Source organism: Oreochromis niloticus, linkage group LG2, assembly GCF_001858045.2.
Source record: "Oreochromis niloticus isolate F11D_XX linkage group LG2, O_niloticus_UMD_NMBU, whole genome shotgun sequence".
Taxonomy (NCBI): domain Eukaryota; kingdom Metazoa; phylum Chordata; class Actinopteri; order Cichliformes; family Cichlidae; genus Oreochromis; species Oreochromis niloticus.
The window spans coordinates 1,679,622-1,693,481 of NC_031966.2; the positions used below are offsets into that span (position 1 = coordinate 1,679,622).

Sequence of the window (13,860 nt, forward strand, 5' to 3'; positions counted from 1 at the left end):
AGGAGAGAGAAGAACAAGCGGCAAAGACCCGACAGTAGAGTTCTTGATCAAGACTGCCCCAGAAAGTGTCTTGGTTAAACTGCCGGAGACGAGCAGCTGCCTGAGAAGCGAACTGGATGTAATACTGATAGAAGCCGGTGCCGCCAAATTGTAGTGCGAGATCGAGTACGATGGACAGGTATGAGTCGAACTCTTGTCTTCAGGAGGGAAAAGCAGTGCAGAGAACATCTCTGTACAGAGAGAAAGCAAACGCAAACTCGAGTGGAGTGAGCTCTTTCGGCCGAGAAGGGGCCGTACCGAGAATGATGACGGAGCCGTCTTGGCCATCGACCACCCTGGGAAGAGCAGGCTGCGTGAGAGGAGGGAGAATGAGCTCGGCTAGATCTATTTATTTACCGCCAATGATTTGTTGACGGAGGATAGCGGAGACAGGAGAAGGATTTGGGGCCGGTGGGTTGGGGGGAGGGATAGCCGAGGCCAGCGAAAACTGGGCGGTGTTAGCTTCAAGCAGCGGGGCCTGGGTTAAAAGGCTTGACCAGGGGTTACTCAAAGCTGTGATGACGGGAGGAGGAGCGAATGTGAGAGGACCTGGCATCCCGGTGCCGAGGTTACCTGCGGGGTTCAACGGAGGAGGAACGAGACGCTGAGGACATGGCAACCCGGTGCCGAGGTTAGCTGCGGTGTTTAACGGAGGAGGAATGAGTGACTGAGAACCTGGCAACCCGGTGCCGAGGTTAGCTGCAGTGTTTAAAGGAGGTGGAAGGAGTGACTGAGGACCTGGCAACTTGGTGCCGAGGTCAGCTGCGGTATTAAACAAAGGAGGAATGAGTGACAGAGAACTTGGCAACCCAGTGCCGAGGTTGGCTGCGGAGTTTAGATGAGGGTTTGGTGAGGCGAGTTGTGAAGGAGGGAATAGAGAGTGCAGAACTGGCAACCCTCGCCGAGTGCCGCGCCTAGTGGGAGGAGCCGCTGAGGAAGGAGTGTGCTGAGCGCTGATGAGGTGCGGTCGATGCTGACTGGGTGAGGCTGTGAGGAGCGAGGAGGCAGCGTTAATGGAGGCGTTGGCTTCATTTGTTCCCGGAGGAGAATTAACGCTGTTCGGCGAATGAGAGTGATAGCGCTGGGACGTTAAGAAGTAATGGGATAATGCAGCCTTATTGTCGGATCGGCGAAAGCGGATGCCTCTCTCTTTCAAAACTCGTTGGAGACGGGCGACGGTCCAGTCTGAGATCTTCAATGAGAAAGAATCTTCGGAAGACCTCACCGGTGCGTGGGAACGGCGGCGTGTCGTCGGAGTTGGACACTGAGATGGTGTGGATTTCCGGGTTGCTCCACGGGGCTGGAGACGTGTCTCAGAAAGATCCAGAGTGGAGCTCTGCCGTGAAGTTTTGCTGGAGGTGGGTCGACCACTAATAGCGTTTTGGAGGTCGTAGTTTCGCTGGGATGAGGAGCGACTGGAGCCGCTGTATTCCTGAAGTGAGCGGAGAGAGGAGTTTGGAGGAATGGATACGGCTGACAGCCGAGCGGCGAGGGCGGCCGCTGGAGCGCTCCTCGGACGGCCGGCTGTAATCGAGCTTTCCGCGGCGGCTCCGCTAGGAAGTTTAGGTTGCAGATCCCAGACTGCCTGGGGAAAATCAGGTGGAGAAAGAGTGAGGTCTTGGTCCGATGGGCAAAGCGACAGGGAATCCATGATGATGAGCCAAACGGTGAGTAGGAAACAAGCTCTTAGAATTTTGCGAGGCGTCTGACAACGAGGGGTGTTCGCATGGAAATGAGAACAACGGGTATTGGAGAAGGGGGCACTTATAGTCTGAGGTTGGAAGGGGCGTGAAGGAGGAGTGGTCCCACTCCTGAAATTCAGATGATATCTCCACTAAATTTTTGCCCATTGTTCATCGTAAAATAGCTCAAGCTCAGCCAGATTGGATGGAGAGCATCTATGAACAGTGATTTTAAGTCATTTTTAAGTCTTACAACTTGATGCTCGGTGGTATTTAGGTCTGGACTTTGACTGGGCGATTCTAATACATGTATATTCTTTCATCTAAACCATTCCATTCTAGCGCTTGTATGTTTAGGGTCATTGTCTTGCTGGAAGGTGAATCTCTTTCCCAGTCTCAAGTCCTTTGCAGGCTCCAACAGGTTTTCTTCCAGGATTGTCCTGTATTTAACTCCATCGATCTTCCCATCAACTCTGACCAGCGTCCCTGTCCCTGCTGAAGAAAAGCATCCCTACAGCATGATGCTGCCACCACCATGTTTCACAGTGGGGATGGTGTGTTCAGGGTGATGAGCACACATAGCTCAAAAGCTGACCTTTGAAGCAAGATGGCGGCGCGCACAGACGCAGCGGCTCTATGCTCTCCACTCAGGTGCCTTTCTTTTTTGTTTCTCCTCTTTGTCTTCTTCTTTTGTTTTCCTTATTGTGAAGCCAAATTTTCCTACAACCATCTGGAATCATGCAAGATCGGCTATAACAGCCAGATCCCCATTACCAGTGATTATCAGAGGGTGCACAACATCCCCCCGGAGATAGCGGGAACATCGGGTGCTCCGTGGATTGTTATCGGCTCTTCCAAGAAACGCAGGCGGCGGAAGGAACGCAAACAAAAGCGGGGATGCCGGTCGGGCCTGCTAGCCAGGCTAAAAAGGCAGCCTTTTAAACCACCGCTCCCAAGCATCTTTCTGACCAACGCACGGTCGGTCATCAACAAAATAGACGAACTGAACCTACTTCTTGCCACACAGCCAATCGTCCGCGACTGCTGTGTCCTGGTCATCACGGAGACATGGCTATGAGAGGGAATTCCCGACGCCTCCGTGCGGCTAGCGGGCTGCACAATGCACCGCAGCGACAGAAAGTCTACAGCGGGGAAAAGCAGAGGAGGAGGTTTGTGCATTTACACACATAACAACTGGTGCACAAACACTAAGATCATCACCACAGTCTGCTCCCCGGAAATAGAGGCAATGTCTGTCATGTGCAGACCTTTCTACTTGCCCAGAGAACTGCCTGCAGTGCTAATAACAGCAGTCTACATACCACCAGACGCTAATGCTAGCTCAGCCCTTGCATACCTGCACAACATGATCTCCGAACAGCAACGGACATACCCAGAGGGAGTACACATCATTGCAGGGGGTTTCAACAGAGCATGCTTAAGAACTGTGCTGCCTAAATTTGTACAACATGTGAAATGCCCTACGAGAGGAAATAACACCTTGGATCATGTTTACTCAAATATTAAGCAAGCCTACAGATCTGTTCCCCTCCCCCACCTGAGCATGTCTGACCACCTCTCCCTACTCCTTGTCCCGGCATACACACCACTCAGGAAAAGGACAAAGCCCACCATCAGAACCATTAACACCATTTCTGAGGAAGCTCTCGCTTCAAGATGCTCTGAGGATTGTATCCTGTGGGCAGCTGTGGCTGTTCTGTGGCCTAGAGTTTCCATCCTGCCTCTGCATAAACAGAGATGCTCTAACAGATTTACAGCAGCTGTGCCTGTTCCTGCAGCTGAGCTAAACCGCATCCCACTATCACAACAATCAATCTGTATTGCCATTTTTATTGTGAGGTTGGCCTGGCCATTATATTCACACCTCCTTATATGACCTGCTTAAAAATAAATACGAATCAAAATGCTAATTAACAAAATTCAGAGACGTAATAATGGGGGCCCAGCTAAATGGCATGTTTCTCCTGATAACCACTCTCCTCAGCACACAGATGTGAGACTGATAGCCATCGTCAACCATGTTTCATGCCTTTTGTAAAAATTACAGAATAGTTAAAAAATGATATTGGGTTCATGTACTCGTAGATTTAAATGGTTTCTAAATAAGAATGCAAAGTGCAGGTTTGAAGATACTAGCAGCTCTAAAAAATATCATGCTGTTAGAGAAGTTGGTTATCTCCACTAATGTAAAGAGACAGGAGGTGAACGCAGAGGGGCTGTCAGAGAAATGTGCAAAAAAGAGTTACTGATAAGTTTTCAAAGTGTTGGATGAGTATGAGCTGTCATACGCATTTACAGGCACACTTCACTCCCACACACAGTCGGAGCATGTTGTTACAGCAACAGTGCCGTCAGTGTGGGAACACATCCATTGGATGTTTGCACCACTAAACAGAGACTGCAAAAACACTCCAGTGGTCACATTTGCCTAAATAAAACAAGACGAAACTTTTGCTTTATGCTGTACCTGAAAACTCCATTAAAGTTTGAAGGGGTGGTACACCACCAACACACTCACATGATAGGCGTGGAGAGCTCTTTATTCGTCTCACGGTGGATTAGCAGCAAAGTGCTGTGACTGACAGAGCTGGGAAAAGAGTGGGAAGCAACTAAACCCCGACTCTCCCCCAGCACGGACACACAGAAACAAACAAACACAAACTTGGTGAGACATTATGGATCGTTCCAATTTGTTATTTCACTCGCTGGGCCCACGTCCTCATTTTAGGTTTGACAGGGTTGTAGTAGGTAAAGGTGAATGTTTTGACATGAATTGAGCTGCGGTTTGGGGAAGGCCTCGAAGGGGACTGGCGGCGGCTCCCGGGCCTGGCAGATCCCCATGTACTAAATAGGAGTGAAGAAGTTAAAGAATGGACAACAAGGACGGAGGGAGGGTGGGGCATGTAAATGAGAATGACCAGCTTGCAGAACTGGGGGAACCTATATAGATGACAGCCAGAAGGAGCGTGTTTGGAGGCGTGGTCCTGCTCCTGAAATTCCAATACATAATCTCCAACTCAAAAGTGAAGTAGGATGTAAAAAGGCGCCCATATCTTAGATATGTTTTAAAAAAGGAACAAAGAATGAGTTCTCTAACTTTTTCTGACTTCATGTATAAGATGACATCCCTTAGCTATCTGGCATGGTAATGAGACCTGGGACAATTTCCAGTTTAAAAGAACAAGATAATGGCCTAGCAGCCAAGCAAATGAAAGTGCATTATGGCCATGTTTTGACCAAAGAGCATTTTAAGGTTTCACACTACATATGGCAATCAGAAGTTGGCTCAAGTGGTCTGTGGAAAAGCCTCACCGAGCGACCTAAAAATGGAGCTCCACTTTGCATTAGGTTCAGGGCAGAACCAAAGTATATTTTGGCTAATTTAGCTTTAGAGAAGTTATGCATAATCTTAACTTGCCAGTGTCTGGTGCAAGGAGAAGTATGTACTTGCTTGGAAGAAGCATTCCCAGATTCATCCAAAAGTGGCGCTTGTCCTGGACCCACTGAGTTTTAGGATGGTCTAATATCTGAGGACTCAGCTCACCAATGGACCCATAAATCTGGGATATAATTGTGCTTTCTATTAACCTGAGATTAAGTAAAATATATCCTTAGGTAGTCAGGATTATGATGGTATTGTTTCTTTGCAAAAATTCCCAGTTGGATATCTCAGAAAAGTGGCAGTGTGGGATTTTGTTGATCCAAAGTTTACTGTAAAATTTCAAGTACAAATCCTGTGTCACATGTCCATACCTGACAGTGAGAGCCACGTCTATTCCAGCAGGTGTGAAATCTGCAATCAAATTTGAAGTGTATGGGACACCACATGGTTTTTCCCTGAACTTTGCTGAGCCTTGAAAATAAGCAGAAACTAACAAATGGAAATAAGGACAGAGATTTGATTCTGCAGTAGCTCCGCCCATCACAGCCCATCCCCTCCACCACTTCAACAGCAGTGTATATGGTTTTTAAAAGCATGAATCTCCCACTGACACATGCTTTGCTGTGCTCTCTGCTATGAGAGAGAACTTTTTCCAAACATCTGGAAAGGCATTTTGCTAGAATTTCATTAAGGAAAGAAATTGTTCTACAGGAAGCACATCCTTAAGTCCTTATCCATCTTACACTGCAAACCCGAACAAGTTGACTGAACTTAAAACTTTTGTGGAAACCGATTACCTCAAAAGATTTGAGTACACAAACTCATCCCTTCTAAGTATGGGGGTACTCAAAATTTGTATGTAGTGTTAACCTAAAAATTTAAAATTATATCCTATATTTTATTAATTGAGCGTTACTCAAAGACTGTATACTTTAATTTCAATATTTTTGTGTTTCTTGTAGTTTATTATTTTGATGCAACACAATGCAATTATATTACAACCTAAACTCAAATGATATGATTATTATAAGATATGTATGTTCCAATGTTTGAGTGTAGACTACTAAACAAAGCACAGAAATTTAGTTACTTCACATTTAGTTTATTTAACATTTTTTCATGAAAAAAAAAAAAACATCACAAATGTTTTTATCAAACCACTAACATGGACATGGGCACCGTAAAGTGCGCATTATAAATTCAGTGTAGAACATTTAAATCACAAAAGACGACATCAGTCCTAATTCTCAAAATATACAAAAATGCACAACAAAAAGTCAAATACTAATCACCTTTTTTCAAAAATAGAAATGAAAAACAATTTTTGAAAATGGGTAAAAAGAAAGACGATAACCTTCCAAATAACCAGAACAGGCAGTCAAGTATAGGAAAATAAGGTAAACTGATGGAGTTAAATCCACCCAAAGCCTGTAGTAAACTTAAAGTGCTTCAAACAAAGTGCTCAGTAACAGTGCATGTCCTAACAAACATCGCCTTCCAGAACTACTCCTTCAGCAACAAATCATTTTTAAGGGCATGTAGGCAGGGTTTCAGGGGTTTGCCGTCATCAAGCCCCATGAAGATTTTTTGGACAAAGGTAAATGTGTGAACCAGCTTCCTGGGGTAGTCTAAATGCAGAGCATAGATCAAGCCAAACAATAAGGCAAATGCATCTGAAAATCCGGGAATATCACGCAGCACCAGGTCGCCTTCCACCACAACGGCCATGCTTGAGGAAGTAAAATGGACAGGACTGGTCTGGGAAGCACCGTCGGTAACCACTGTGAGAAGGGCAACTGGAGTGTCAAAGAGGGTCGACTCATCCAATGTGTCCGCCTGGAATAGACACAGTATCAATAAGGTTGGTTTGAGAGAATGTGGCAAGCATGACCTGTAATCTAGCAAAACATTCAGCAGTGTAGTGGGTTACTTTGTAACGAGTTAGGGTACTCTACTTTTTTGACAAATGTACATTAATGTGTTAGCTTCTTGCATTACATAATTAGTATGTTTGTTATTTGTCAATAAAAAAGTAATTTATCATTTCATGACTTTATCCCAAAAAGAAACTAAATCTTGACTTCAGCCTGGTTTTGGGGCCACCTGCAGTCAAATTGTATTTTAAAAATCCATGGTGTTTTATCTCACTAGCACAATTTAAGTAATGCAAAAATACACTTACATTACATGTCTTAAAGAATTCTGGGTCCCCTTCCCGCAGGTATACAGGAAGGGCATGAAGCACTGCAGTGCGTTTCACGTTGACATCAGGCGTCTCCTAAAAAGGGAAAAGAAAAGTTCATTGAACACAAAGTTTTCAGGTGTCATTCTTTGGGGAGAATACATGTTTATGAAACTGCATAGCATGTGACTCTACAGAATTTTGGAGACATTTCGTTTGAGACACAACCTTTCTGTCTCTGATGACAAAGAGTCTGTTTCTTACTCATTTGACAAAAATCCTACACAGTATTTTAAAATACTCTTCTCCAGATCAGAGCTGTAATCTGTATAGAACACGGATGTTCAAAGCAAGGAAAAATTGAGTTTGTATCAGTGAAACTTTTAATTTGTGTTAATTTTATCATTAGCAATAGTCACCTGAAGATCATAATGATTCAGGATGGTTCGCAGAGCCTCCGATATCTTGCCAGTCCGTGCAGCCTTCTGTCTGTATAGAGCCATAAGTCGTGGTGTGTGTCTGTCAAGTTCAGCGTAGAACTGGTTCCGCAGGTTGATGTTTGTGACTTGGTGGAACTCCGCACAAATCTAAAATAAAACAGGAACAAAAACATCCAACATGAAGCCAAATTACTGACCAAATTTACATCTTATCAATTGCCCAACTTCTGTCTAACCTTGTTTTATAGATGTCCTATTAAGTTTTTAAAAAAAATTGGACCAGAACCACAAGCACAAGTGTATCACAAAGCTGAAATATATTTTATTTGTTATCTATTATTTATTTATTTATGTATTATCTGAATCTGAAGAGATCTGCTGAACTTGCATTGTTTCATGTTAAACTGAAGAAGAAGAAAAAAAATATATCAAAGCACAGATACCTGAGAGTCAAATCGCAGAGCAGGCCATTTCTCTAAGAAGTTCTTCACCATTGGGTTGTCTTGAACAATTTCATGGCGACGTAGTGCGAAGGTAGTCTGCATCAGTTTTTCAATCATTACTTTGTTGGGCTCAGTCTTCTCAACCTCATTTTTTATCTGGACTCTCATATCCTCCAAACTGACCTGATCTTCTCCTCTTGGAAAGTTTGGGAGGTAGTTCACCTCAGCTCTTCTGGCTCTTTTTATGTTTGAGTGGGGATGCTCTCTTTCAGGGTTGTTAACACTCCTCCTGCCAGCGTTGACAGACACCTCCACACATCCAGATCTGGCTAGCTTGGTGCGATAATTTCCCATCTTGAATTTTAAACTGGTCTTCCAACCATAACTTCCATTCGTACTTCCAGGCTCTTTAAGACACGGATGAGTGGTAACAAGAGCTTCTGCTGCCAAACTGACATCTCTATCACTCGGATAAGCTTTGAAGGTGTGCATCACTGAAGCCATGGTCTCCAAGATGTTGTGCTTTTGGGCTCGAGTCAACCTCAGATGTTTTCCAGACATCTCAAAGGCTCTATTTCCCTCCTCAAGGAGATGTTCAACTTCGTAAGAAAAGGTAGGTACTGGGAAAGTGTCAGGCCAACACTTCAGACGCTGAGCTAAAGGCACATGAGGAAGGATGTCTGTATCAGAACTTGCACATGAACTGACATCACTTTCAGATCTCACTACTTTTAGTGTGCCCTTCTCCGGCAACTCTTGAATATCCAGTAGGCAGGTAAGTTGCCCATCAAAGTCGGGGTCTTCGTATTGTAAGGTAAACTCAAAGTCCAGCCTTGGGTTGAGCTTCTCCCGGAGTATGGTGATTAGTTCTTCCACCGACTCAGGCCGCTTAGTTAGAGAAACCTTTACAGCAACATCTGTGGTGACGTGAACTCTCAGAAGGAACTTTTGGGAAACTGCCATCATCCTATGACTGAAACAAGGAATGGAGATGATTTTTAAAAAATGAATAGTCTCATATATAAGAACACTGTACATCATACCATTAACCTTATTATGGTCAGTGATAATTGTATCGAATTGAAAGTACACTGTACATTTCATGACAAAATAAACACTTAGCATGGCAAAAAAAACTTACAATTACTGCTGTTTACTTTGAGTGCAGTCTTGAATTCTATGGTCGATCATCCAACAGTCCAAAACTTAGGTAAGAATGTCAGATGTTACAAAGTCACAGGCCATCATTTCAGTTAGTCATGGTAAACAGTAACCCTCTTTCAGTTTTAAGTTTTTACCATATAATCAACATTGTCTCATTGTCACAAAATATAATAGACTGGTTGAAAGAAGTACAAGGTAATGGTAATGGGGGGAGCCATGAAAATATATCTTTTCAACATGATTCAGTGTGACAAAGCAGGGCCATGTTTTTTTTAATTTTTTTTTTTAATCAAACAGGTCTTTTAACCTACAAATGTTTTAATGGCCATGAAGGAAGGACTCTTCAATAGATCTTTCAACTCACCTGTGTTTACTGTCTCCACCTGAAATGACTTGCAGTCAGAATTTTTTTTTCTTCGGTCTTTTTTTCTTCGGTCTTTTTTCTTCGGTCGTCAGCCTTGGAATAAAAAATAAAAATATTGAAAACCTTATCAGCACACTACATATACAACACCTTGCTATATTTCAGTCTGGGTATTACTTTTAATTGTTTAAGATGGAAGTTGCCACTGCTAGCTACGTCACTTTTGAATGATGCTACTGAGAAGACAAACACCTGCCGAACAATGAGGCTGCTTTTGTAAAAACGCCAACTTTCTTGCTTTGGCAAGGGGTCGTTAAAATATCACTAGGACCCGTTCTTTATGTGTGATTCTTATTAAAACTGTGTTTTAATCGGTTAAAACTGTAAAACTGACGACATAATCTATGTTTGAAAAAGAGCGCGAACAACTATTCACCACCTGGGTCTGTGCTTTTTAACACAACAGCGCATTCGAAAAGAAGTTCTTGGCTGCAACATATTAATATACTTGCTTTTTTACGGGAAAAATATACACAACGAAGGATCCGTTTTACTTACAAGTTTCTCCAAATGTGCTCTCCAGTTGCTCGAGAAGGGCAGCCATATTGAACAGAATTTTCTGTCAACGTCGTTCAGGTTAGAGAGAAAACGTCATGACGTAGTTGACGTACACATGCGGAGCTCAGAAAAAAACATTTACTCAAAAATCATAATTAAGACAGCAGTATTTACTCTTAACTTCTAAGCCATGTACAATTATAATTGTTTGAATCGTTAACAGAACAGAAAAGTTTTAAGTTGTTTCAACTTTGTGAGAAATTTCAATTGTTATATACACATACTTTATAAGTCAGGTAGACTGTTGGGGTTTACAGTGTAGGTAAGAGGCAAATTGAGGCTTATCTCAAAGTAGGAGGTAGCTGGCCTTCTGATACTGCCTTAGAGTACATGCAAGACAATTGCAAGATGATTAAAAAATTCAAACTAAACAACCGCAGCACTACTGGCCCATTTGCTTTGCCAGACTACAGACTTTCTATAGCTTCCTGGACTTCTAAAACAGATAAGGTACTGTAAAGATTAGCCAGGCATCAGTCATAGCATAAGGTTTTTTTTAAAAAAATTCTGAGAAGGTGTTGTTAATTAGACCAGCAGTCCCCAACCCCCGGGCCACGGACCGGTCCGTGAGTCGTTTGGTACCGGGCTGTGAGAGCTGAGGCTCGGGTGTGAAATTTATGGTTTTCAGGGTTTTTATCATTAACTCGGTTTCCCGGGGTCTTTTCCCGTGTTGTAGTTGTGTGTCTTATTTTGAAAGAAATATTTACGAGTTACCATAGCGACCAGAGAGCATTAAGGGGCAGAGAGGAGGATGTTACTCTCAATGCTGTTGGCACATTTCAGGACACTGCTAATAAAGTTACACAGTTACACAGTGAATTCATTTATTATTATATTTACAAAATCCCACAGTTTTTGTCTCGGTCCTATCATTTTATTTTGTTGTATTTATCCACCACACCTTAAAGGCCGGTCCCACTGAAAATAATAGGCTGTGGTTGGGTTGTGCATGATAGTTCTTCCTGCTCCACATCACAGTCTGTGTTCAGTTGCCAGAGGCATTCTGGAGGAGCTCATCTAAGAGGCCATCTTTCACAGATGCTGTGTGTCATCCTGAGTGTGTCTCTGACTCCGACTGTACCGATCCTCACCTCTTTGCTCACAGAGCCTTAAGGTGCTGCACTTTAGGTGTGCCTGTGCTCACTGTGAGGAGTTTTTGTGTCGTCACATCAGTGACAGCTATCGCTTCATGTTGCCATCTTAAAAATAAAAGCAAATTTATCAATTCAAGGATTTTTTTTTCCACCCATATTTAAACATGTTAAGAGAGTAGTGGGTCTCCTACCAGCGGTGGGGATTAGCAGGAGACTAACTGAGGACAAATTAAGACTGACAGCAGAACGTAGGATGGTGTGAAACGCTAAAAACATCAGTTTTCACTTTACTGATCTCACACATACGATCATGAGAAAAAGCGAGAGCAGACACAAACACACACCTGTCTTTGTTATTCCTCCCAGGTTGGCTTTGTGTTATGTTACCAGGAGTCTGATAGTATCTGAGAGCTTTCTGTTCCTAATCATGGTGTATGGGGGCAATGTGGGATCCATGGGGCTGTATCTGTAATTTGACTCAAATTCTTTGTGTCTGACGTGTGTGTATTGCAGTCATCTTCATTGACTTCTCTTTGTTTTGATTTTTAAGTCTTTGCTCTAATATTGTCATTATTGTGTTGGGTCACTACAAATGGTTTAGAAGAGTAAAAGCAAACCAGCAGAGTGCGAGGAGTAGATTATGTCTTCTGTGATCCCCTGTGGACGATTGCTAGCACCAAATTGTTTAAGGAATACAATGACACTGTTGGACTCCAGTGTTTATTTCAATCAGATGAACATGCATATGATTCTTTAACCATAATTAGCACAACAACCCTTTGGGAGTGCAGCACAATTTGATTTAAAAAATGAATGCCTGTAGGAACTTTTATCTCTACAAGTCAGGATGAGGAGTTATATTATTAGAAGCACTGTTAAAGGTTGCATCCACAAAATTATGAAGGTGGCACCAGATGTGCTTTGTCTCATTATATGTGAATTAAAAAATGTTCCCTTATCCAAACCTAAGTTGCAATATCAGTAGACTAGGTACTATATTGTAGCGGTATTCCAGTTTCTCCTGGATGTGAAGGAGCACTGGTACTGCTCTGCTTCCAGATGTCAGACCTCTTTACTCTCCAAGGCTGAGACTGGCCGTCAGACAGAAACAGCTAATTTCAGCCACTTGTATCCATGTCCATTCTTTCAGGTCACCACTCTGAACTCGTGACAATAAGGTGAGGGCCGGATTATTGATGAACTGGTGAATTGAAAGCTTTGTTTTGTTCAGCTCTCTCTTCATCTCAGCAGTTCACACTATAGGCTGGATCACTTTATTGCAACACTAAAATAAGCATGGGAGCCTGAACATCCTGTCCCCTAAATTTCACTTTGACTCCATTGAATCTGTGCTTTCTGCTGGATGTTACTGAAAACCACATGCATGAGATCGACAGTCTAAGTTGTCTTCTTCAGATATGAACAGTGTTGGGTAAGTTACTTTAAACTAGTAACTTAGTTACATTACTAGTTACTTCTATGAAAAGTAACTCAGTTACTTCAAGTTACTCGTTACTTTCAGAGTAACTAGTTACTAGGGAAAGTAACTTTGGTTTTACTCAGAATTCTCTTGTTAATGTGTTGCTTCCGTAACTGGATACCCAGCCAGACTGCCAGTTTTCTAGCTTGCTTACTTGCCACAAGTGCACTGTGCCACCTACCAATAGAAAGGAAAAAATAATGTGCACATTTCCACAAGAGAAATCCCACGCCTGGACCGTCGTTGACCGCCGCATGATTCTAGCCTGCTTTTTACATCCAACACAAAAACTGCAGTCATGGTCCTTTTGATTGTACTCAGAACTCGGAAATTCTGCCTTCTGAATAGGAAGATGTAGGTAACACCAGACTGCAGATGAGCTGCATACAGAGCTGGACTGGGACAAAAAAATCGTCCCGGGCATTTTGACTAGAGACCGGCCCACCATTATAGGAAAAATCATAAAGCCTTTGAATGAAAACAAACACTGTTGTGACAGTGATGTACACTGTTCTGATGGTATATATGTATCAATCTATCAATTGTTTGTTGTAAGACTCAGATAATTATTTTTTTAAAAGCGAGACATTTTAAATGAGAATAAGAAAGAAAGGTATTTCCTTATGCCCCCCTTTCCCTGTTAATGCCCTGCCTGGCCCCCTGGCAACACTTTGCTAGACCCGCCCCTGCACAGTTACCAGCTGTCAGCTATGTAGAAAAGGATCCTGGTGTTATTTGTCTCTCAGAAACAGTTCATAACTTCCCTTCAACTCATCCATGTCACCTAAAAGGTAAACCTGTTTCTCCATCACCTGTTCAGCTCTGATGATTCAGTAAGGACATCTCCTGGTTTCATCTTCATGTTTCCCTCTCACCAAATATCCAAACCGATATCATGACCAGCAGCTTTTACAGCTGTGGCTCCAGCAAACATCAGCTGATACTAGAAAT

At 43.0% G+C, this 13,860-nt stretch overlaps 1 protein-coding gene across 1 annotated transcript; it reads right to left on the minus strand.

The window, feature by feature from the left end:
• Positions 1-5,912: 5,912 nt before the first annotated feature.
• Positions 5,913-8,632, minus strand: LOC102082225 (uncharacterized). The gene is made up of 4 exons (XM_019362181.2): positions 8,190-8,632; positions 7,726-7,893; positions 7,307-7,402; positions 5,913-6,960 (listed from the first exon to the last, which is right to left on the minus strand). The coding sequence occupies exons 1-4, from the start codon at positions 8,541-8,543 to the stop codon at positions 6,628-6,630; spliced, it is 951 nt and encodes a 316-aa protein (XP_019217726.1). The 5' UTR covers positions 8,544-8,632; the 3' UTR covers positions 5,913-6,627.
• Positions 8,633-13,860: the final 5,228 nt, after the last annotated feature.

Coding starts and splice junctions, on each gene's coding strand:
- LOC102082225 (XM_019362181.2), bottom strand. CDS start 8,543: ATGGGAAATTATCGCACCAAGCTAGCCAGATCTGGATGTGTGGAGGTG. Junction 7,894..8,189: donor CTCTGCGATTTGACTCTCAG/GTATCTGTGCTT, acceptor GTTTTATTTTAG/ATTTGTGCGGAGTTCCACCA. Junction 6,961..7,306: donor AATTCTTTAAGACATGTAAT/GTAAGTGTATTT, acceptor TGTCTATTCCAG/GCGGACACATTGGATGAGTC.